At 55.9% G+C, this 23,539-nt stretch overlaps 1 protein-coding gene across 1 annotated transcript in view; it reads left to right on the plus strand.

Moving 5' to 3' along the window:
* Nucleotides 1-23,539, plus strand: part of CELSR1 (cadherin EGF LAG seven-pass G-type receptor 1) — a 178,484-nt gene that overhangs the window by 149,838 nt on the left and 5,107 nt on the right. Inside the window, exons 19-30 of the mRNA XM_030815346.1 lie at nucleotides 964-1,147; nucleotides 2,574-2,717; nucleotides 5,201-5,405; nucleotides 6,293-6,460; nucleotides 8,543-8,669; nucleotides 12,552-12,752; nucleotides 16,597-16,771; nucleotides 19,663-19,775; nucleotides 20,223-20,302; nucleotides 22,031-22,157; nucleotides 22,767-22,892; nucleotides 23,407-23,501. Coding sequence (XP_030671206.1) covers nucleotides 964-1,147; nucleotides 2,574-2,717; nucleotides 5,201-5,405; nucleotides 6,293-6,460; nucleotides 8,543-8,669; nucleotides 12,552-12,752; nucleotides 16,597-16,771; nucleotides 19,663-19,775; nucleotides 20,223-20,302; nucleotides 22,031-22,157; nucleotides 22,767-22,892; nucleotides 23,407-23,501 — 1,745 coding nt within the window. The remainder of the gene's footprint in view (nucleotides 1-963; nucleotides 1,148-2,573; nucleotides 2,718-5,200; nucleotides 5,406-6,292; nucleotides 6,461-8,542; nucleotides 8,670-12,551; nucleotides 12,753-16,596; nucleotides 16,772-19,662; nucleotides 19,776-20,222; nucleotides 20,303-22,030; nucleotides 22,158-22,766; nucleotides 22,893-23,406; nucleotides 23,502-23,539) is intronic.

Raw genomic sequence — 23,539 nt, forward strand, 5'->3', positions numbered from 1 at the left:
CCAGCCTGGGCAACATGGTGAAACCCCGTCTCTTCTAAAATACGAAAAAAATCAGCTGGGCGGGGTGGTGGGCACCTGTAATCCCAGCTACGTGGGGGGCTGAGGCAGGAGAATTGCTTGAACCAGGGAGGCGGAGGTTGCAGTGAGCCAAGACCGTGCCACTGCACTGCAGCCTGGGCAACAAAGTGAAATTCTGTCTCAAAAAACAAAAACAAAACAAACAAAAAGACTTGTCTATTTGAATTCAACTTTGATTAATGTTTGATCCTATTTATAAACTTAGACCATGAAATTCCCCTAAGTATTTTAAATGGAATTAATGTATGTCATATATTTGATTTTTCTTTTTGTATTTCAATTGTCTGGCTAGCAAACAGACCTTCCAAGCGTTTAAACAGTGCTTTTAAATCTAGTAAATTAAGCTAAAAATATGAAGCCTCTTTAATTCTCTGGATTTTAATATACTTTGTGAGCTTAGTAACATTTTTCTATTCCTCTTAAGATAAACTTTTTGAAAAAAAATTTGGGAACTAGGCCAGGCACGGTGGCTCACGCCTGTAATCCCAGCACTTTGGGAGCCCGAGGCGGGTGAATCATCTGAGGTCAGGAGTTCAAGACCAGCCTGGCCAACATGGTGAAGCCCCGTGTCTACTAAAAATACAAAAATCAGCCGGGTGTGGTGGCACACGTGTGCCTGTAATCCCAGCTACTCAGGAGGCTGAAGCAAGAGAATTCCTTGAACCCAGGAGGCGGAGGTTGCAGTGAGCCGAGATCATGCCACTACATTCCAGCCTGGGCGACAAGAGCAGAAGTCTGTCTCAAAAAAAAATCACAATCTGAAGTGTAGGGCTGGAATGAATGAATGAGCTCACTAGGCAAGCAAAGGCTTTCAGGGCAGGTGTCCCTCGGTCCCGCGAGCCAGGCGTCCGCAGGCTGAGTACTGAGTGCTATCTGTCTGACCAGGACGTCATCCACTCGGGCAGCGCCCTCCTGGCCCCAGCCACCAGGGCGGTGTGGGAGCAGATCCAGCGGAGTGAGGGTGGCACGGCACAGCTGCTCCGGCACCTTGAGGGCTACTTCAGCAATGTGGCACGCAACGTGCGGCGGACGTACCTGCGGCCCTTCGTCATCGTCACCGCCAACATGAGTAAGGCGCTGGCTGCATTGGGGGTGGAACCCTGCTACCATCAGGGGTGCGCCCCAGAGCTAGGCCCCCATGGGGTGAAGCAGGTGGGCTCCTGGCCCCCGCTTGGCCATGCTCTTAGAAAAATGATTCCGAGGCCAGGCACAGTGGCTCATACCTGTAATCCCAGCACTTTGGGAGATCGGGACAGGCAGATCACATGAGGTCAGGAGTTGGAGACCAGCCTGGGCAAAATGGTGAAACCCCATCTCTACTAAAAATACAAAAAGTAGCCAGGCGTGGTGGCGCATGCCTGTAATCCCAGCTACTCAGGAGGCTGAGGCAGGAGAATCACTTGAACCTGGGAGACAGAGGTTGCAGTGAGCCAAGATTGTGCCACTGCACTCCAGCCTGGGTGACAGAGTGAGACTCCATCTCAAAAAAAAAAAAAAAAAAAAAGGTTCAGCAGCTAGGCCTCTGTTTCCTCGTCTGTAAATGGAGCCTTTGGGAAGACAGTCTGCAGTGACATACCCATGGCTCCCAGGGGACAGGTCCCGGGCTTGGGAGATGTTGGGCCATGATCTTGGGGGTCTGGCAGACCTTCCAGACCCTCAGGTGTGAGACTCTAGAAGGGGTGGGTGTCGAGGGCCCCGCCTCACTCCATGCTTACTGCAGGCAGGTGTAGGTATAGGCGGGATGCAGGAAGTTGGAAGGCAATTCTGTTCTAAAGATGGTCTGTCACCTGGGCGTGGTGGTTCACACCTGTAATCCCAGCACTGTGGGAGGCTGAGGTGGACAGATTGCTTGAGCCCAGGAGTTTGAGACCAGCCGGGTGCCATAGTGAGACCCTGTCTCTATTAAAAACATAAAATAAAAATTAACCAGGTGTGGTAGCATGCTCCTATATTCCCAGCTACTTGAGGCTGAGGTGGGAGGATCGCTTGAGCGCAGGAGAATGAGGCTACAGTGAGCTGAGTTTGTGCTACTGCACTCCAGCCTGGGTGACAGAGTGAGATCCTGTCTCAAAAAATAAATATAAGTAAATAGTCTGGGCGTGGTGGCTCATGCCTGTAATCCCAGCAGTTTGGGAAGCCAGGGCATGTAAATCACTTGAGGTCAGGAGTTTGAGACCAGCCTGGCCAACATGACGAAACCCCATCTCTACCAAAAATACAAAAAATTAGCCAGGCGTGGTGGTGCCTGCCTATAATCCCAGCTACTTGGGAGGCTGAGGCAGGAGAATTGCTTGAACCTGGTAGGCGGAGGTTGCAGTGAGCTGAGACCGCACCACTGCACTCCGGCCTGGGAGACACTGTGAGACTCCACCTCAAAAAAAAATAAATAAATATGGCCAGCCAGTGTCAGTGTGACAGTTGTGGTCATTTTGAAAACAGCAAGGGTTCAAGAAAGCCCTGGGAGTTATGTCTAATTAAAGGAACTGTCCCCCCAGTTCTTGCTGTCGACATCTTTGACAAGTTCAACTTTACGGGAGCCAGGGTCCCGCGATTCGACGCCATCCATGAAGAGTTCCCCAGGGAGCTGGAGTCCTCCGTCTCCTTCCCAGCCGACTTCTTCAAACCACCAGAAGAAAAAGGTACAACCGCTTAGAAATCTGCTGCTGCCCTCGGAGTCCCCAGCGTTCAGGGAGGGGAGGGCCCCGCTGCGGGCATCGCAGGACCTGCGCACTGAAGATCCGCGCCAGAGTGTTCTGAGTGCTCGCTGGCGCCAGGTCCTGTTGGTGACAGCAGGTTGTTTTGTACAGGTGCTTAGGTACAGGCTGAACATCCTAATCCTGAAATCTGAAATGCTTGAGAACCTGAACCTTCTTGAGCACCAACCTGACACTTAAAGGGAGTGCTCATTGGAGAGTAAGAATGAAACAATAAAAAAATCAAAATCCGGACCGGGCGCGGCGGCTCACGTCTGTAATCCCAGCACTTTGGGAGGCCAAGGCGGGCAGACCACCTGAGGTCAGGAGTTCGAGACCAGCCTGGCCAACATGGTAAAACCCCATCTCTACTAAAAAATACAAAAAATAGCCAGCTGTGGTGGCGGGCGCCTGTAATCCCAGCTACTCAGGAGGCTGAGGCATGAGAATTGCTTGAGCCCATGAGGCAGAGGTTGTAGTGAGCCGAGATGCACCAGCCTGGTTTACAGAGTAAGACTCTGTCTCAGAAAAAAAAAATTCCAAAATGTTCCCAAGCATTTCAGCTAAGGGATACTCAGCCATGTAATTGATAATGTGAGAAAGAAAACAGAACTGAAATTTGTATGTGAGCTGGTTGTCTTTGATGTGCAGTGAAAAGCTGCTTCTAGCCGGGCACAATGGCTCGTGCCTATAACCCCAACACTTTGGGAGGCCGACACAGGGAGGACTGCTTGAGCCCAGAAATTCAGAACCAACCTGGGCAACATAGAGAAACTCCATCTCTACCAAAAAAGTTTTAATTACCTGGGCATGGTGGTGCACGCCTGTAGTCCCACCTACTCAGGAGGCTGAGGCGGGAGGATTGCTTGAGTCCGGGAGATGGAGGCTGCAGTGAGCTGTGATCATGCGACTACAGCCCAGCCTGGGCAGCAGAGCGAGAACCTGTCTGGTTGTGGGGAAAGCTGCTTCTAAATAGACATAGACATTTTAGAATCGCCTTCCCCTCCCCGCAAAAAACAACAACAAAAGAACCAGAATGCTGTCTGTGTATGAACAAATCTTCAATCCTGGGTTGAGATTATGATTCAACACAGTTCAAACATTTTGGATTTTCTTAAGGTGCTGTTTTACAGATCCATGACAATTACTAAAAACTTCCCCAAATAAAAAGGACATGAAAAGGTAAACTCCTTAATGGACAGTTTAAAATTGGGAACGTTGTTAGTAAATGGATTTTGTCAGGTATACGCTGTTATCTCATGTGTCTTAAAAAGAGGGGTGACTCTGATGTGGGGTCATGCTTGAAATGAAGAGGACAAGATCCCTGACTCTCCATTGCAGCCAGCTCTCTTTGGAACTAATAGAATGAGAATTCGCTCATTACCAAGGGCTGGGCACCAAGCCATTCCTGGGGGATCCACACCCATGACCCAAACACCCATGACCAGGCCGATTGTCAACGCTGATCACATTTCAACATGAGATTTGAAGGGGCCACACATCCAAACTGCATCAGATACATTCATGTTTAAGCAGTCCATCTCCAGAACTCTTTTCATCCTGCAGATCTGAAACTCTAGCCCACAGAACACTAACTCTCCTCCCCAACCCCTGGTGCCCACCATTCTTTCTGTCTTTGAATTTGACTCCTCTAGGGACCTCCTATAAGAGGGATCACACAGTATTTGTCCTTTTGTGATTGGCTTATTTCACTGAGCCTAATGTCCGCTAGGTTCACCTGCGTTGTAGCAAGTGTCAGATTTTCCCTCCTTTTGAAGGCTGAGTAATATTCCGTTGTGTGGAGGGAGCATGCGTTGTTTATCCACTCACCTGTTGACCTGTTTCCACCTTTTGGCCTGTGTGGATGGTGCTGCTGTGAACATGGGCATAGAAATATCTGGATTGAGGCCGGGCGCGGTGGCTCACGGCTGTAATCCCAGCACTTTGGGAGGCCAAGGTGGGCGGATCACGAGGTTAGGAGATCGAAACCATCCTGGCTAACAAGGTGAAACCTTGTCTCTACTAAAAATACAAAAATTAGCTGGGCGTGGTGGCAGGCCGCTGTAGTCCCAGCTACTCAGGAGGCTGAGGCAGGAGAATGGCATGAACCTGGGAGGTGGAGCTTGCAGTGAGCCGAGATAGCGCCACTGCACTCCAGCCTGGGCGATAGGGCGAGACTCTGTCTCAATAAATAAATAAAAATAGAAAAGAAGTATCTGGGTCCCTGCCTTCAGTTCTCTGGGGTGTATACCCAGAAGTGGGCTTGCTGGGTCATGTGGTAAATCCTGTTTTTGATTTTTTGAGGACCCGCGGTACTATTTTCTGTGGGACATTCTGTTGGTTTTTGAGAAGCACCTGCTGGCACTGACAGCAGTCTTGGGGACCACAGGTGCTCCTGCCGGAGTTCTCACCCTCTGCTCACATTGCAGAAGGCCCCCTGCTGAGGCCGGCCGGCCGGAGGACCACCCCGCAGACCACGCGCCCGGGGCCCGGCACCGAGAGGGAGGCCCCGATCAGCAGGTGGAGGCGACACCCTGATGACGCTGGCCAGTTCGCCATCGCTCTGGTCATCATTTACCGCACCCTGGGTCAGCTCCTGCCCGAGCGCTATGACCCCGACCGTCGCAGCCTCCGGTAAGGCCTGGGCACGGGGCACACGGGGAGGGCCCATTCTGGAGGTTCCTGAGGCTTCTACAAGTCTAAATCCTGATCCTGATCAAGCACAGGTCTTCACAGTGACATTTCACTGTGACCCTGGCCCAGAGACAGAGACCATTGCCTTGTGGTGTTCCTTGGAGGGAGATTCTGAGTCTGCCACAGGACACCACAGCCTGGAACGTTGCACACCCTTTGCCTGGGCTCATCCCGGTGTTTCTGCCAGAAATGCCCCCTCCCCAGCATACACCCCATCTTGTACCCAGACAGACCCCATTCTGTCCCCACACACCTGACCCGAGGCTGTCATGGGTAGTGCCTGCTGCAGGCCCCGGGGTTAGGTCTGCTCAGCTAGTCCTGGCTGGAAAGGATGAATGTCCCAGAAGCAGCTTTGCGACCTGCTCAGTGGGAGCAGCCCGAGGCTCTGCCCTTCTTCTTCCTGCCGTTTCTCAGATACTTCCCTGGCTCTGGGGTCCTCGTGTTCACGTGGTTCTCAGTGACCAGGTGATTCATCCCCATGAGCTGCCATTATTGTGGTGTCTTTTGCTGGACACTTAAACCATCTGCTGTGTTTCTGCCATTAGCTATTATGGGCTGTGACGTCTTTGCACCTGTGCCTTCTCTTTCTTTTTAAATTTCTGAAGTCCCAATTTGACCCAAAGGTGACGCCTCTCTCTGTGTGCCCTGTCAGTGATCAAACCTGCTCTAGGGATGAAGAGACTGTGGGGTCCGTGGGTCCGAGCTCTCAGAGTGTGGTTCCGTCTCCCCTAGAAACACATCATGGCGCGTCCTCAGGGTATTTGTGCGCGGGATTTCAGCAGTTTCCTAACCCTGTTTGTCCCCGTGCTCTGGCTTCTTGACCTCAGGCTGCCTCACCGGCCCATCATTAATACCCCGATGGTGAGCACGCTGGTGTACAGCGAAGGGGCTCCGCTCCCGAGACCCCTGGAGAGGCCCGTCCTGGTGGAGTTTGCCCTGCTGGAGGTGGAGGAGCGAACCAAGCCTGTCTGCGTGTTCTGGAACCACTCCCTGGCGTAAGTGTGACGCCGGGAGCCCCATGTGAGGGCTTTGCCAAGGCAGAGTGCCCCTGCAGGGTCGGGGGCTCAGTGGCAGAGCGCCCCAAGAGGACGGTCTCTCATGGTCTGTGTTTCCCCTTTTAGCCCCCCGTGGGGCAGTGAGCCTCCTGCTCTGCTTCTGTGGGAACATCAGAGTCCTCCCCTAGATGCCCACACACAGATGCACACAGACCTGCACGTGGAGACACAGACGTGCAGGCGCACAGAGAGATCCCTCAAGGCTGACACCCAGGAAGGGGACCCCTCACCTGCGGGACTCCCGAGATGCAGCGGCCAACACTAGTGTAGTGCCCAGTTCATCGCCGGATAAGACAGGCCTGTTCCAGTCACACACGGGAGACAGAACCCAGAGACTGGCCTAGGAGCCCGTCTGCTGATGGTCTTGCCCGAGACGCCGACACAGTCCAGCTTTGGGGACTGGCTTTACCCCCAAGAGGCCACACCTGGCTGCAGCGCAGTTTATCTGGCCTGTTTCAGAAGCAGCGTCAGAGAGTCACAGTAGAGTGGCGAAGGCAGGAGGCGGTGCACAAGAGTCTGTGTTCTAGCATCCATTCAAGTGAGGGAAAGGTGTTGTGTCGTTAGAAAAATGCAAAATTAGTGATTCTCACCCACGTGTGAGACTGGATTCAGCTCCGCAGTGTGGCTCCCGTCTGTTGGGAGCCAGGAGTGTTTGTGCCTTGGTTTTGCTTTTTAGCTGCAGAGTTCACGTGAGATGTGGGCATTTGAGTTGCTCTGTCTTTACAGGGAGCTTGCCTTTTCTCTGCTGGTTGGTTTTCACTTTTGCTGTCTCTGTTTAGAAGAAAGCACTGGAACTGGGGTGTGGTGGGAAGGGCCCTGTTGCTGGGATGGGAGCACAGTCAGGGAGGGGAAGACCCACTGCCTCCCCCACACCAGGAGGGAGTGCCAGGAAGGGGAGACGCCATGCAGGACTCAGGGAGTCAGGCTTGAATCTGCTCAATATTGTGCATCTGGGGACGTCCGTGCAGCAGGAACACTCCCCCCATCACAGTTCCCCTGAGCACAGTGGGGAGCCATGAGTGGGGGCTGTGCTGGGGGCGGCGCTATGGTGAGCGAGCCCGTGGAGCCCAGCCTCATTCTTCTCCTGCTTCTGTGCTTTCCAAGTTCTAGTTAATAAGCAACCAGCATGGCACCTGGAGTGTAGTAGGCACTTGGCTTACAAAAGAGAGAAGAAAGGAACCCCTTTCACCACAGGGGATGTCAGGCCCGGCTGTCTTTCCTGGGCATTCATCTGCGTCCTGGCAATTAGCTCCAGCTCTAATGACCTGCTCCCTGCTTTATGTTGCACCTATTATTCCCAGATTGTAGTTTGTGCCAAACATATTAACGTTCACATCCCATTTTACAGATTAGCAAAGTAAGGATCTGAGAGGTTATGTGATTTTCCCAGAGTCCGCGAGGGCAGGGCCCTGTCTGAAGCTGAGACACACCTTGTAACACCTTGTTATTTGGGGCTTCCCATCAGTAAAACGGGAGTCATAATGGGGCCCTGGCTTCTGGGCAGTTCCCATAAAACATTGTGCAATGTGAAGATGAAAGTGTCAGAGGAAGGTGAGATGTCCTTTCTGAAAGCGTCTGCCCTCAGAAGGAGACGGGACTGCATCGCAGCTGTGTGAACCCTGGGTGGTGGTTCCAGCAGCAGAGCATGTGGTGGACGCGAGATAGCCCTGTTTTGAGTTTTGCTGCTAGATGACACGTAGAACTTGAACTTCAGGGGGTGCTCCTTGGAGGCCCTGACCAGACACAGAAGGGAAGGGAGACTGTTCCCATGGTCTTGCCTCCGCGGCAGTGAGGCTGCTGTTCTTACAGCCAGGAGGCTCTTGTCTTCAGTGCAGGGGGCTGGTGAGGAACACGGTGGGGAGCAGCCTGCGAGGGCGCTGGGCTTTCAGCACTCACGGCACCTGCTGTTTGGTTTGGCCAGGATGGCCTGGGAGCCCCCAGGGCTGGGCAAAGGCTGCCCCCTACAGACTCATGGGCGGAGGGAACCGTCTTACCCCTGCCCCTTCTCTCTTCTCTCCGCAGTGTCGGTGGGACAGGAGGGTGGTCTGCCCGGGGCTGCGAGCTCCTGTCCAGGAACCGGACACATGTCACCTGCCAGTGCAGCCACACAGCCAGCTTTGCGGTGCTCATGGACATCTCCAGGCGTGAGGTGGGCATCTTCCTGTGGCCACTGTGCCCGCTGGACCTACCCCCCAAACATGCCCCTCCCCGCAAACCTGCCCCTCCCCCCAAACCTGCCCCTCCCCCCAAACCTGCCCCTCCTCCCCAAACCTGCCCCTCCCCCCAAACCTGCCCCTCCCCCAAACCTGCCCGTCCTCAAACCTGCTGAGCCTACCCCCAAATCTGTCCCCTCCTGAAACTAAATCTTCCATTCTAAGCGCTTGGAACAAAACAAATCAACCGATTAAAACATATATTCGAGGATTGGCCCAAGTCTGTGAGGATTTCCATAACAAAGCCCCATTATAAGAGTTTTCAGAGAGCCCTGGTTATGCATTAAGCCCCGGAATGGCAGACCCAAAGCTCAGGCTCCAAGGAGCTCTCGGAACCTGCCCCTCACCTCAGTGCGGGTCTGTTGGACGGTGCCGCTCCCCACCTGCTTTGATCCTAAGGGAGGTGACAGCTGCTGGGCACTCTCCCTCGGGGCCGCACGCAGGGCGGCAGGACAAAAGGCTGGGCGGCTAATGTTTAACCTCTGGCATTTTAAGCGGCCTGGGAATGTGAGCCGGCCATTGTAGGTCTGCAGATGAATTGGGGAATGGCCTGAGCGCTGTCCTGGCCTCCCGTTATCCAGACAGGAAGGAGGTGGGAACCAGCCTGGCCACGGCCTGTGTGGGACCCTGGGGTCTAGGAGTCAGCATCAGAGGCCTGGGTAGCCTCCCCTGGCCCCTCCCCGGGGTTGCACTGTGGCTCAAGGGCCCAGGCCACTGTCCTTTCCAAGGGGTTTTTGATGTGAAGTGGCCCTGGTTTCTGTCACATTCTTGGAAGGGTGAGTCAGCCCTCAGGCGGGGTTGGAGGAGGGCAGCGGCCTCTTGGGCAATATGCAGGTGAAGCTGTCCCGCCTCTGCCCCTGTCTCATGGGCAAATGTCACTCCCCAGCAGGACCCAGCCTGGAGACGGGGTCAGTGATTAGTGGACTTTGTTCATATAAGGGCGGGGTTGGAGTTTGTCTCATGGCCAGGACGCTGGGTGACACGTGAGCCAAGGAAGCTGAAACTGAGGCAGAAGAAAGGAGGCTGGAGTGAGAGTCCGAGGTTCCCATGGCCTGGGCGCCCCAAAGCCAGAGGTCTCTGAACAGCCCCCAAGCCAGTGGAGGGAGCCTGGGGTGCGCTACAGGCCCCAGAGATGCCCAAGGCATTGAAGGAGCCCCAGGAGGGGCAATTCCAGGCCCAGAGTCATGAGCTCTTGGCCTCCCCGGCCCAGCCTGATCCTGGCTTCCCGGCTCATAGCTCCACTTGGTAAGCAACACCTTCCAGAAGTTACTAGAGAACCAGAGCTTCTTGTTCCCCAAATGTAGAAACTCCCCAGGGACCTGGGTCTTGGACAGGTGTCCTGGTTTGTAAAAGCACAGGAAACACAGCAATGTGAACATACACACTGCTGAACTGCACGCTTCAAAGTGGCCAAGATGGTAACGTTTTATGTCATGTATATTTTAGCACCATTTTCCTTTTTTTGTTTTTTCCGACATGGCGTTTTGCTCTTGTTGCCCATGCTGAAGTGCAATGGTGCAACCTCAGCTCACTGTAACCTCCACCTCCTGGATTCAAGCAATTCTCCTGCCTCAGCCTCCCAAGTAGCTGGGATTACAGGCTCCCACCACCAGGCCTGGCTAATTTTTGTATTTTTAGTAGAGATGGGGGTTTCACCATGTTGGCCAGGCTGGTCTTGAACTCCTGACCCCAACGCTTTTTAAAAAAACATGTTTACTGCCCGTAAGAAATGCCTAATAAGGTTGGGTGCGGTGGCTCACACTTGTAATCCGAGCACTTTGGGAGGCCGAGGCGGGCAGATCACTTGAGCTCACAAGTTTGAGAGCAGCCTGGGCAACATAGCGAAACCCTGTCTCTACCAAAAATACAAAAATTAGCCCAGCGTAGTGGTGCATGCCTATAGTAGGAGGTAGGAAGATGGCTTGGGCTTAGGAGGCAGAGGCTGCAGTGAGCCTAGATTGTGCCTCTGCACTCCAGGCTGGGCAACAGAGCCAGACCCTGTCTCAGAAAAAAAGAAATGCATGATAAGGGATCTGGAAATTTAAAAAGTAATTCCATATAACAAGCTATGACAGAGACATGCGAAGCTGGGACAGGACATCCATCCGCTGATAGAACACGTCATATTGAGGGATAAGCAGGTGAAACAGAACAGATGGGAAGGGTGCGGGTGCCCAGGGCCACGGTAGTCTGAAACATTGAGACTGCCAGTCCACATAACCGAAACCTGAAGCTCCGCCCCTGCCCAGCTGTGTGACTTCCAGCGAGTTGTTTAGCTTCTTTAAGCGTTGGTTTTCTCACCTGGAAGATGAGGGTTGCATTCACACTCTCCTCATAGCTGTGATCTAAGGATGATATGAAATGATGCCCTTGGAGGCCAGGCGTGGTGGGTCACTCCTGTAATCCCAGCACTTTGGGAGGCCAAGGCGGGCAGATCACCTGAGGTCAGGAGTTCAAGACCAGCCTGGCCAACATGGTGAAACCCTGTCTCTACTAAACATAGAAAAATTAGCCGGGCGTGGTGGTGCACGCCTGTAGTCCCAGATACACAAGAGGCTAAGGCACGAGAATCGCTTGAACCCGGGAGGCAGAGGTTGCAGTGAACCAAGATCAGGACACTGAACTCCAGCCTGCGCGACAGAGCAAGACTCCGTCTCCAAAAAAAAAAAGAAATGATGCCCTTAGCAGGTCTGTCAGAACCTCTGCCACACAATAAATGCTCAGTAAAAGGTTTTGCTGAACAAAGGAAATTACATTCTTGGTATTACCACAATTACCCATTTTCTTTGTAAAGCAGGCATTAGGTCTTTCAGCCAAAAGAATATGTCCATGATAGGATTAAGTGGAAGTCCAAGAGGTACTGTGTGCACCTGCAACGGAGACGCGTTTATCTTTTGCGTAAGCTGAGGATCTATTTGGAAGGTTTCTGCCAGCCCAGAATTTTGGGTAGACAGGCTGAGCCCCTCCCGACAGCAGGATTTACTTGTGGGGTTGGTTTTGATTTTTGCTTTTCATTTTGTTGTTTTTTGAGATGGAGTCTTGCTCTGTCACCCAGACTGAAGTGCAGTGGCACGATCTCAGCTCATTGCAACCTCCGCCTCCCGGGTTCAAGCGATTCTCCTGCCTCAGCCTCCTGGGTAGCTGGGATTACAGGCGCGCGCGCCACCACGCCCGGCTAATTTTTGTATTTTTAGTGAAGACAGGGTTTCACCACGTTAGGCAGGCTGGTCTCGAACTCCTGACCTGCCCACTTCAGCCTCCCAAAGTGCTCGGATTACAGGTGTGAGCCACCAGGCCTGACCGGTTTTGTTTTGTAATGTGGCAAAATGTGCATAACACAATTTCCCGTTGAAACTTACAGCCGGTGGCATTAAGTACGTTCCTGTTGCCGTGCCGCCATCACCACCATCTGCCCCCAGATCCTGTTGTCACCCCACACTGTTCATTGCTGCTTTGTGCTTGTTTTGTGCTGCCCTGAGAAGCTGAAATTGAGGCAGAAGAAAGGAGGCTGGAGTGAGAGTCCGAGGCTCCCATGGCATGGGCACCCCAAAGCCAGAGGTCTCTGAACAGCCCCCAAGTTAGTGGAGGGAGCCTGGGGTGCTGCTACGGGCCCCAGAGATGCCCAGGGCATTGAAGGAGCCTCAGGAGGGGCAATTCCAGGCCCAGAGCCATGAGCACTGGGCCTCCCCAGCCCAGCCTGATCCTGCCAGCCTTTGATCGTTTAATAAGCAAGCGTCTAATTTATCTCTATTATGCAATGATCAGATCTGAGCCTCGGCCCTTACCTTCTCTCCTGCCTTTAACCGTCCCGCCCACAGAACGGGGAGGTCCTGCCTCTGAAGATTGTCACCTACGCCGCTGTGTCCTTGTCACTGGCAGCCCTGCTGGTAGCCTTCGTCCTCCTGAGCCTGGTCCGCACGCTGCGCTCCAACCTGCACAGCATTCACAAGCACCTGGATGCGGCGCTCTTCCTCTCTCAGCTGGTGTTCGTGATTGGGATCAACCAGACGGAAAACCCGGTACGGCCACTCTGCTTCCCTCCCCACTGTCTGGGCCGCACCTTGGAGCGGCTACCGTAGTCCTGTCCTGGCCACTCCAAGCACCCTGGCTGGCTCCTCCTCACCACCCCCACCCGTGCTTCACAGACGCCCTTTGAGGAACATGCGGGGTAACCGGCTGTGGGTGGAGACGTGGGATTCACTGGCAGGTCCAAGCACTTCACCACCTTGACTCTTTATTGGGAGATGGGGGGCCTTTTTTTTTTTGAGAGTCTCGCTCTGTCAACCCAGGCTGCAGTGCAATGGCACGATCTCGGCTCACTGCAACCTCCATCTCCTGGGTTCAAGTGATCCTTGTGTATATCCCTAGGAAAATACAACTCTTGTCAAAACTGATTTAAGGGCAGTGGCTCACGCCTGTAATCCCACCAGGATTCCTTTGGGAGGCTGCGGCAGGCAGATCACTTGAGGTCAGGAAGACTAGCCTTACCAACATGGTAAAACCCCATCTCTACTAAAAATACAAAAGTTAGCTGGGCATGGTGCTGGGCACCTGTAATCCCAGCTACTCAGGAGGCTGAGGTGGGAGAATTGCTTGAGCCTGGGAGGCAGAGGTTGCAGTGAGCAGAGATGGAGCCACTGCACTCCAGTCTGGGCAATACAGCGAGACTCTCTCAAAACAAAACAAAATGATTTAAGATGTAGAAAGCCTGAATAGTGCTATCACCATTAGAGAATTTGCATTGCAGTATAAAAACCATGGCCAGGTTGGGTTTATCTTAGGAATGCAAGGATGGTTTAACATTTAAAAAAATCTATGAATGCCATTTACCTCACCAGTACATTTAAGGGAAAAAATATTATTTTTCTCAGACATGAATGTACAAAAGAATTTTGATAAATTATGCTCATTAATGATTAGAAAGAAAAACCTTTGAACAGACTAGGACTAGGGGAAACTTTAACCTAATAAAGACATCTACAGAAAACCTACAGTTGACATAAATAACAATGGGAAGATACTGGAGGCATCCCCTGTAACGTCAGGAGCCCACTCACATTCATCACTGTGGTGCAGGGCGGCCTTGCCAGTGCAATGAACAAGGAAAACAAAAGCATAGACACCAGAAAGGAAGAAACAAAGCTGTCATTATTAGGTAACATGAAGGATCTCATGGAAAAATCTAAAACAGTCTACAGGCACATTATGAGAAACAGGCTGGGCACGTTGGCTCATGCCTGTAATCCCAGCACTTTGGGAGGCCGAGGCAGGCAGATCACTTGAGGTCAAGGAGTTTGAGGCCAACCTGGCCAACATGGTGAAACCCTGTCTTTACTAAAAATACAAAGATTAGCTGGGTAAAATACAAAGATTAGTGGTGCGCACCTGTAATGCCAGCTACTTGGGAGGCTGAAACACGAGAAGCGCTTGAACCCAGGAGGCAGCGGTTGCAGTGGGCTGAGATGGTGCCACTGCACTCCAGCCTGGGCAATACAGTGAGACCCTGTCTCAAAAAAAAAAAAAACCAAAAAAAAAACCTGGCAGCAGGTGGATGACGGGCAGAAGAGCAGAGCAGTCTGATAGTGCACGCAGGCCTGGGAGGTGGGGTGGAGACCCAGAACTGAAGCCAGAGCACTGGGCACGGGGAGAAAGGAGGGACAGGACCAACCCGTTACGGAGCAGGCAGGAAGGAGGAGTCAGGGGAGTCTGACGTCTCCAGAAGGGAGAATGAGTAGTTGAAGATACCACCCATCGAGAGGCAGGGTCTGGGTGAGATGGGACACCTTCGGAGGCCAAGGAAGGTGTGGCGCGTGAGCCAGGGAGGCCGCCTCCAACTCGTGGCTGGAGACGGTGTCTGTGGGGCTGGACAGGTCCTGGGAAGGGAAGCGGAATCAAAAGACCAGGCCGGAACCTTCCGGCGAGCTGCTCAGGGCCACGTGCAGACCTGAGCTCCTCCTCCTTTTTTACGGCAAGCAGTGGGACCAGACCCCTCTCACCTCAAGAGGGAAGGCGGGGCACTCCCACCTCGCAGGTCACCCTTGAGAAGGCTCCATGGCTTCCCAGCAGTGGTAGGTGGAGCACCAGGCCTGGCCCACGAAGGACGAGTCCCGAGGCGTGTGTTGGACCAGCCAGGGCCAACCTTCTCCGCTGCCTCCCAGGTGCTCCCTGAGGCCGAGGCCCAGGCCCCGGGCTGGCGGGGGCTCCGTGTGCGGGGCCCATATGGCAGGGTCGCTGCCCCTGCGGGAGTTTCTTCACACCCGCAGCCAGGCGCATCCCCACAATGGGCACGTTCTCATCCGCGCATTGGACTGGGAAGGCTCTCGAGAAGTGTGCGAATTTCATCTCAAAGCCCCTCTAGTGTGCTTTTGAGTGGCGTGAATGGGGGAGAGGGGTGTCGGTGCAGGCCACTCCCTGCAACCCAACACCACCGGCGAAACTGAGGTGGCCCCTGGGTTCTGACACTGACTCATCTCCTGCCAGAGTGAGCGCTGTCCCGGCAGCCACGCGTGGCTGAGCACGGAGAAGGAAAGGGCGACCCGGCAGTGTTCTAGGGGCTTGGCAGCGTGCCTGGGCTTTATGGTTTTTTGTAAACCCACAATCCTATCTCTGGGCGAGGTTTTTCATCTCTCAGAGCGTTGGCAGGCTGAAATGATTTATTATGCATCCGCTTTTGTCTTTGTTCTATTTCTGGAAAAGGTGGTACATTGGTTACGGAAGCAGGTACGACCCTGCTGCAGCCAGGATGGCACAGTCCTCGCACTTTCTGTTTTCAAAAGGTGGTTTTGTGGGTTTAGTTTTCACATTATTTGAAGCAGCCATCCAGCCAACCAACCTTCTCGCCCCCTTCCTTTTCCTAAGCCAGTGTGATTTCCACTCAGGAAACCGGGGTGTTTGGTGTAGAGTTCACCAGCCACACACTCGCGCCTCGTTTCCTGACCAAGGCCGCGGTCTGAGGCAAAGGGCCTGTCTCTGGCATAACTTGAGCCTGTATTCTCTGTTTGGTTCCTGCTCTGTTCCGTATCTGACAGATGTGACTTGGGGCCCTCCCCACCTCGGGGGCGTTGTTTCTGGAGGCTGGCTGGCCCTTCGAGGCTGATGTGGCAGCAGGGGCACCCTTGGGGGTGCTGTGACCCGGTGCCTGAGCAAAGTGGCCTTCAGCCTGGGGTTGAGGCGGGGGCCCTCCTTCTCCTCCTACACTTTTGTGTCTGTTAAAGGGTGTCTCCCTGGGACCCCCTGGTAGGGTGGACTGATGGGATGGCTGCTGACAATTAGACAGTGTGTCCAGAGCAGGCCGGCTGGGGGTGGGGTCAGGGTGGGACCGTCCCAGTGCTCCCATCTCCCCCATCTCCCCCATCTCCCCTTCTCCCCCATCTCCCATTTGGCTGGTTCAGCCTCCCGGGACCCAGAGGGGAGCCTGCCATCCTCTCCCAGCTGGCGGCAGCTTTGGGAGCACTGGCTGGGGCAGCCCCTCCCAGAGCACTGGGTGTGAAGCTGCCCCCCCACAGTGCACTGGGTGTGAAGCTGCCCTGGGGCCACATGTTCAAGTGCAATTCCGGGGCACGTGGGACTGGGTTTGTGTTCATGGCCTCGGAGGCTAGTCTGTCTCTGTCATTCTCACACCGCTTTCTGTGTCCAGGCAGGCAAGGCTGGCTCACCTGCTGGCTCAGCTGCTCTGTGGATGTTGATTTTCAATTCCTGGCTGTCAGCCATTGGCCAGACATGTAGCCCTGCTCAGCTGAGGACAGACACATAGGGTGGTCCGAATTGTTAGCTCTCCCACCCCCTACCCCTCACTCTTGCCTGTTTGGCCTCAGCCTGGGATGCAGGGGCCCTCCTTGCTGAGTCTGGCCCCTCCCTGCGCAGTTCCTGTGCACAGTGGTTGCCATCCTCCTGCACTACATCTACATGAGCACCTTTGCCTGGACCCTCGTGGAGAGCCTGCACGTCTACCGCATGCTGACCGAGGCGCGCAACATCGACACGGGGCCCATGCGGTTCTACTACGTCGTGGGCTGGGGCATCCCGGCCATTGTCACAGGTGAGGATGCACAGAGTGGCCCTGCCTAAAAACACAGATTTCCAACAGACGCCAGCTGTGCAGGAGAGCTGTCCTCCTTTCTCTTCCCTGGCCAGCCCCAATGCTTGTCCAGCCCCCAGCAGAGGAGGCCTCGGTCCTGCACGCTTGTCTGCACACACAGGGGCAATTGCAGACACCCGGGGCAATGTCTTCTGTAAGGTGTGAGCTCCTTGAGAGCTGGGTCCAGGTCTGTTCAGGGTTATTTCTGTAGCATCTAACAGACAAAAGTTCCACGTCTACACACGGGAGGGATGGAGGGAAGAGCGAGTGAGTGCATGAGCAGGCAGGTGGATGGATGGAGGGGTGGGTGAGAGGATGAATGGATGGGTGGGGGGGTGAGTGGATGGATGGATGGGGGGTGAATGAGTGGATGGATGGATGGATGGGGGGTGAGTGAGTGGATGGATGGGTGGAGGGGTGAGCGAGTGGATGGATAGATGGGGTGAATGAGTGGATGGATGGATGGGTGGGGAGCAGATGGATAGATGGATGGGGGGGGTGAGGGGATGGATAGATGGGTGGAGGGGTGAGTGGATGGATGGGTGGAGGGGTGAGTGAGTGGATGGATGGATGGGGGGGTCAGTGGATGGATAGATGGATGGGGTGAGTGAGATGGATGGGTGGAGGGGTGAGTGGGTAGATGATGGATGGATGGGGGTGAGTGGGTGGATGGAGGAATGAGTGAGTGAGCAGGTGGATGGAGGGATGGGATTAGTGGATGGGTGGGTAGATGGATGTAGGGGTGGAGAGATTGAGTAGATGGGTGAATAGATGGATGAGTGGGTAGCTGGATGGATGGAGGAGTGAGTTGAGTGGATGGATGGGAGGGATGAAGGGATGAGTGAACAGATGGGTGGGTGGGTGGGTAGATGGATGGATGGATGGGATAAGTGAGTGGATGAATAGGATGGTTGGAGGGATGGAGAGATGAGTGGGTAGGTGGATGGGATAAGTGAGTGGATGAATAGGATGGTTGGAGGGATGGAGAGATGAGTGGGTGGGTGGATGGAGGGATGGATGAAATGGGTGGGTGGATGGAGGGATGGATGAAATGGGTGGGTGGATGGATGGGTAGCTAATGGATGACAATGATGAGTAAGTGGATGGGTGGGTGCAGCGAGTGGATGGGATGAGTGAGTGGATGAATGAATAAATGAATTAGTGAATCAATGAGTAGAACAAACAGTACTTCCTCAGCACACATTTTGCTAAAAATCAGAAAGTCGGTTTGCTCCCTACTGAGAAAGATCCACCTTTATTCACAAAAAGAAGAACCCCCTTTCCTGGGTAATCCCCGGGTTCTCGGGATTAGACGCAGTCTGAGGCCAGAGGCACTGGGGTGGGGGGAGTTGCTCACAGGGCAGCACCCAACAGCCACCCTGGGGCCAGTGCCATGGTCACTTGCTGGACCGTCCTGGCCTCCACAGCAACGTCACTGACCAGCCTCCAACCAGGCAGGCTCCTGGCTAGGGTGCTGTGATGTGACTCATCTCCGTTACTCTAAGGGACCCTGAAGAACCTTTTTCACCTCCACCCAGAGCCACTGAGGTGGGGGCAGGTTGGGCTGGGTGGCAGCCGCCACTTCCTGATGTGACAGGGAGGCGATCCCTTGCCTAGATTAGGTGCTCACTGTGAGAGACGCTGAGATGAAGAATGTGGCCTAGAAAGGGGCTTGTTTGGCGTTGTGGAAAAGCCACCTCGATGTCCAGGCAGAGCAGGTCTCTGCGATGCCTCTGCCCTTTGGACTCTAACTCCAGATAGCTCACGTTTCCTGCTTGCTTTAAAAACCGGTTTTGGTTTGTTTTGTGTAACACTTAGGTCTGTCTCGCACAAGATCTTAAACTAACTCCCGGGGAGCCTCAGACTGAGCTGCAGGCACTGGTCACTGGCTGCCGCCTCGCCCGGCCATCTGGGGGCTTCCCTGACTGTCCTCGGTGGTCCTGGTTAACTGGCTTCTCCAGAGGGCAGTGGGAAGTGCTGGAGGGTGTTAAGCAGGAGGGAGCCGGGATCTTTTAAATATTCAAATAAGGAGCATGGGGAGGAGCATAGCCTAGGCCAGGGTGGGGCAAGGGACGCAGAAAGACCAGGTCACACCTGCTGGTTGCTCCTGTCCCACGTGTCACCTTGATGCTCTGCATGGACAGGCGGATGTGGCTTGTCACTGGTCAGGAGTGACAACTGTGCTTCAGTGCTATCTAAACAAGCAGTTCACATAGCAGGCTCGGTGGTGAGGCAGTTTCGGGGGTGTGTGTGGTGTGCACGTGTGTGTGGTGTGTGTGTGTATATCTGTGATGCGTGTCTGCACACAGTATGTGTGTCTGCATGCATGTGTATAGGGTATGTACATGTGTATGGCATGTACACGTGGTTGGATGTGGTAGGGGGGTATATGCGTTCCTCACCCACTCACATATGGCCCTCGAGGTGACGCCGTCCTCCATCTGTTTTGGGGCCTCATCCCTTGCACCTTGGGTCCATCACGGCCTCCTGACCTCTACATGGCCCAACTGGCAGGGCCCTCCCAAGCACCGTCTGCCTTCACGATCCCTCCCGCACCATCTCACTGCCACCTTCCAGGGTCTCTGGTCTTCCTCAGCAGCCCCCGCCCCAGATAGGCCCCCTGCCTCATGGGGCCAATCCAGGAGCAGCTCCTGCCACCTGGGCCAGTGAGCCTGAGACCCCACTGAGACTCCAGGACTGTGCTCGGAGGGGCCCCAGGCTGGCTCCCCGGCCTCCTTGCTCTTTGAGAAAGGAGATACTGAGTCCCCCATTTCACCCCACCCTGGCTGGTCCTTGGCATGGGGTGGCCACTGGGCACATGGCCCTCACCCTTTCCTCCCTGCTGTATTCAGGACTGGCGGTCGGCCTGGATCCCCAGGGCTATGGAAACCCCGACTTCTGCTGGCTGTCCCTTCAAGACACCCTGATTTGGAGCTTTGCGGGGCCCATCGGAGCTGTTATAATCGTGAGCATGGGGCCTTCTTGGGAGTCCGGGTGCCCCGAGCATGTGTCAGCTGGAAGGGCTGTTCTGGGCTGGCTGGGGCCACCAACTCCTCTGAGCAGCCAAGGGGGGGCAGGAAGGGCCACCTTGTGACAGTCAGCAAAGCCGCCAGGGCCCTCCCGGACCTCGCCCCTCTGATCGTGGATTCAGGTCTCGCGTCGTGTCTGCATGAGACCATCTGCGTCCAGCACCCAGGAGAGCCCTGCACAGGCAGGCTGGGTGTGGTGGGCGCTGTGGGGCAGTGGGTGGACAGGTGTGCTTCGCCTCACAGGCCAGGGCTCGGGTCCTCCTCACCCAGCCACCCCTTCCTGACAGGGCGAAGGGCCTCAGGCGCTTTTGACAGTTGGAGGTCTGCAGTGACAAGAGAGAAGAGTCGGCCACCTGACATTGATCGGCTTGTTTTGTTTTCAGATCAACACAGTCACTTCTGTCCTATCTGCAAAGGTTTCCTGCCAAAGAAAGCACCATTATTATGGGAAAAAAGGGATCGTGTAAGTGGGGCTGAACCTGACTGGCCAGCCGTGTCGGCTGGGCCCTGAGACCCCGATGTCCAGTCTCTATGCGGGGTGGGGCCCCACGAGAGCATGTAGGCCTCATGGAGGAGGGCTGGGGGCAGCCTGGGTGAGCCCCAGGGCTCGAGAGAGGTTTCCCACGTTGCATCTGCAGGGGCTGGGGGAGGGGGCTGGGGGTGGTTAGCTGAGGGGAGGGAGCTGGGGGAGGTTAGCTGAGGGGAGGGGGCTGGGGGAGGTTAGCTGAGGGGAGGGAGCTGGGGGAGGTTAGCTGAAGGGAGGGGGCTGGGGGAGGTTAGCTGAGGGGAGGGAGCTGGGGGAGGTTAGCTGAAGTGAGGGGGCTGGGGGAGGTTAGCTGAGGGGAGGGAGCTGGGGGAGGTTAGCTGAAGGGAGGGGGCTGGGGGAGGTTAGCTGAAGGGAGGGTGCTGGGGGAGGTTAGCTGAGGGGAGGGGGCTGGGGGAGCTTAGCTGAGGGGAGGGAGCTGGGGGAGGTTAGCTGAAGGGAGGGAGCTGGGGGAGGTTAGCTGAGGGGAGGGGGCTGGGGGAGGTTAGCTGAGGGGAGGGGGCTGGGGGAGGTTAGCTGAGGGGACGGGGCTGGGGGAGGTTAGCTGAAGGGAGGGGGCTGGCAGCCAGCCCTGGGCCTCAGTCTCTCCCACCTGGCACAGAAGCATTGGGCTGCCTGGAATCCCCAGGGTGGAGATGGGTGGGGTGGGGGAGATGGAACTTTCTGGTGGGTAGTGGGGGTGTTGCTGAGGCCACTGGAGTGGAGGAGACCCCCCACCCGGCCCCACCATCAGAGGGTGCAGCGGAACAGGGGCCCAGCACGGAGGGAACCTCTAGTGTTCTAGGGAGGAGTGGGGACCTTCGAGGCCCCAAAGGAGTAGGTGGCACCGTGGGAGGACTCAGCACAGCGTCCGGGAGCCACGACAGGGTCAGGAGGGGTTGACGGGGGCATCTGTCAGACAACAAGGCCAGCCCCTGGTGACCTGGCAGCTGCTGGTGACCTGGCAGAGATGGGACTGAGCCAGGGATGGGCGAAGGGATAATGCTTGCGCAGGGGCTGGGTGCCAGGAGGAGTGTGAGGCTCCCAGCCCGGGAGGAGACAGTGGAGTCTGAAGGGGGTTAGAGAGGGAGAGGCAGTGAGTGGCCTGGAAGGCCGGATGTGGGGTTTGCACGGGGGGTCTGGGGCCTTGTCAGTTCCTCGTCTTCAGTGCCATCCATGACCTCTGGACCTTGCGGGCTCTGTCACCCTGATTCACTCCATCCCCTCTGAACCCTGGGAGGGGATGTGCCTTTGTCTTCCCCTTTTACAGATGGGGAGACTGAGGCAGAGCTCAGGAAGCTGATCGCAGGGTCACAGCTCAAGGGCAGGCCCTGGGCTCTTCCTCTCGCCTCTCCATAGGGTGTCTCACAGGAGCTAGGCTCAGGCTCCTGGGCCTGGTGTAGTCTTCGCAGCTCCTGTTTTCTCATTTGCTTCCTAATTTATTCCACCACCGTCCCCACTAATACAAGCTCTGTCTGGTTCCCGGATGAGTCTGTACCTGGCTAGGAGGGGAGGAAGGGAGCAAGGTGGATGATGGCTGGGTGGACAGGTGGACGGACAGAGAGACGGGCGGACGGGCAGGTGGGTGGACAAGTGGACGCGCAGAGAGGGAGGGAGGAAGGGAGCAGGTGGTGGCGGCGGGCACAGGCCTGATCCTGCCTCCCGCAGCTCCCTGCTGAGGACCGCCTTCCTCCTGCTGCTGCTCATCAGCGCCACCTGGCTGCTGGGGCTGTTGGCTGTGAACCGCGACGCACTGAGCTTTCACTACCTCTTCGCCATCTTCAGCGGCTTACAGGTAGGTAGCGGCCGAGTTGCCTGCAGGGCCCCTGCCTGGCCGCTGTGGCACCATCGCTGTGATGCAAAGCAGTGGAGGCCTCTGCGGTCCCAAACCAGCCCCGCCTGGGTCCCGCGTGGGGGCCTCCTGTGGCTGTGAGGACTCAGTCCCTTGTGCAGCCAGCACAGGGGCTGGTGCCTCCTCCCCACTGTGTTTGGGGACAATGACCCCAGTGCCAGGCCAGCACAAGTCCACTTGTGTCTCCAGGGAACAGAAGTGGCCATTTGTAGTCATACCAAGGGCCGCACAGCAAGTGGACTTATGACACAGTGGGGACCCCAGAGGGCCCCAAGGACTGTGGAAGGGGTGCCCAGAAGACTGGCCTGAGCCGGGGCCCTCACTCCCTCCAGCGCACCGGGGGTCTGGCCCAGGCATCTCAGTTTCTGAGCTCCCCCAGCTGGCCTCCAGATAGCAGCAGTCCCTGAGGAGGGGAGGCCTGGCCGTGTCCTGGACCGTGTGGCCGGGCATGTTGTGTGCACTCAAGGCTGTATGCGCATCTGTGCTGGGGCGCCTAAGGGCAGGTGCCTAGGGAGGCAGCAGCAGGTGCTGACCCCGTCTTCCTCCCTCCAGGGCCCCTTCGTCCTCCTTTTCCACTGCGTGCTCAACCAGGAGGTCCGGAAGCACCTGAAGGGCGTGCTCGGCGGGAGGAAGCTGCACCTGGAGGACTCCACCACTACCAGGGCCACCCTGCTGACGGTACGAGGCACCGGGGACACGGCGGGACTGGGAGCTGGGCAGCACCTTGAGTGGCAGGGGAGGGGGATCGAACCTCAGCCCCAGCCCTGTGGCCCATGTGCCCCTCACGGTGGGGATAGCAGAGCCGCCCCTGGAGCACGGTGTGGCTGCCGTCATCAGAACCAGAAAGTGATAGAATCGGCCAGACGGGGCCTGGGTCGCATCCTAGCCCTGCTTTTCCAGGCCTTAGAGAGGGTCAGGACCACCAAGGACCCTGACCAGAAGCAGTGGCCGTAGGGAGGGCGGCAGCCCCTGACCACAGCGTGGGCCAGGATGTGCTTCCCTCGGCTGCCAGGAGGCTCTCGTTTGCAGTGAGGATTGACTGCTTGGGGCCGGCTCCCGCTGTGTGCGAGGCAGGGGCCCAGCCAGGGTGTGGGTGCGGGGAGGAGGGGGCTTGCTGTGAGGACAGTCATTCCCCGTGGTGGTCACGTGGTGGCCTCCACCTGGCAGTGACCAGCCCCTCTTCTCCCTTTAGCGCTCCCTCAACTGCAACACCACCTTCGGCGACGGGCCTGACATGCTGCGCACAGACCTGGGCGAGTCCACCGCCTCGCTGGACAGCACCGTCAGGTCAGGCCGCAGCTCCAGGTTCGGGGAGGTGGCTCTCG

Source organism: Nomascus leucogenys, chromosome 7b (assembly GCF_006542625.1).
Source record: "Nomascus leucogenys isolate Asia chromosome 7b, Asia_NLE_v1, whole genome shotgun sequence".
Classification (NCBI taxonomy): Eukaryota; Metazoa; Chordata; class Mammalia; order Primates; family Hylobatidae; genus Nomascus; species Nomascus leucogenys.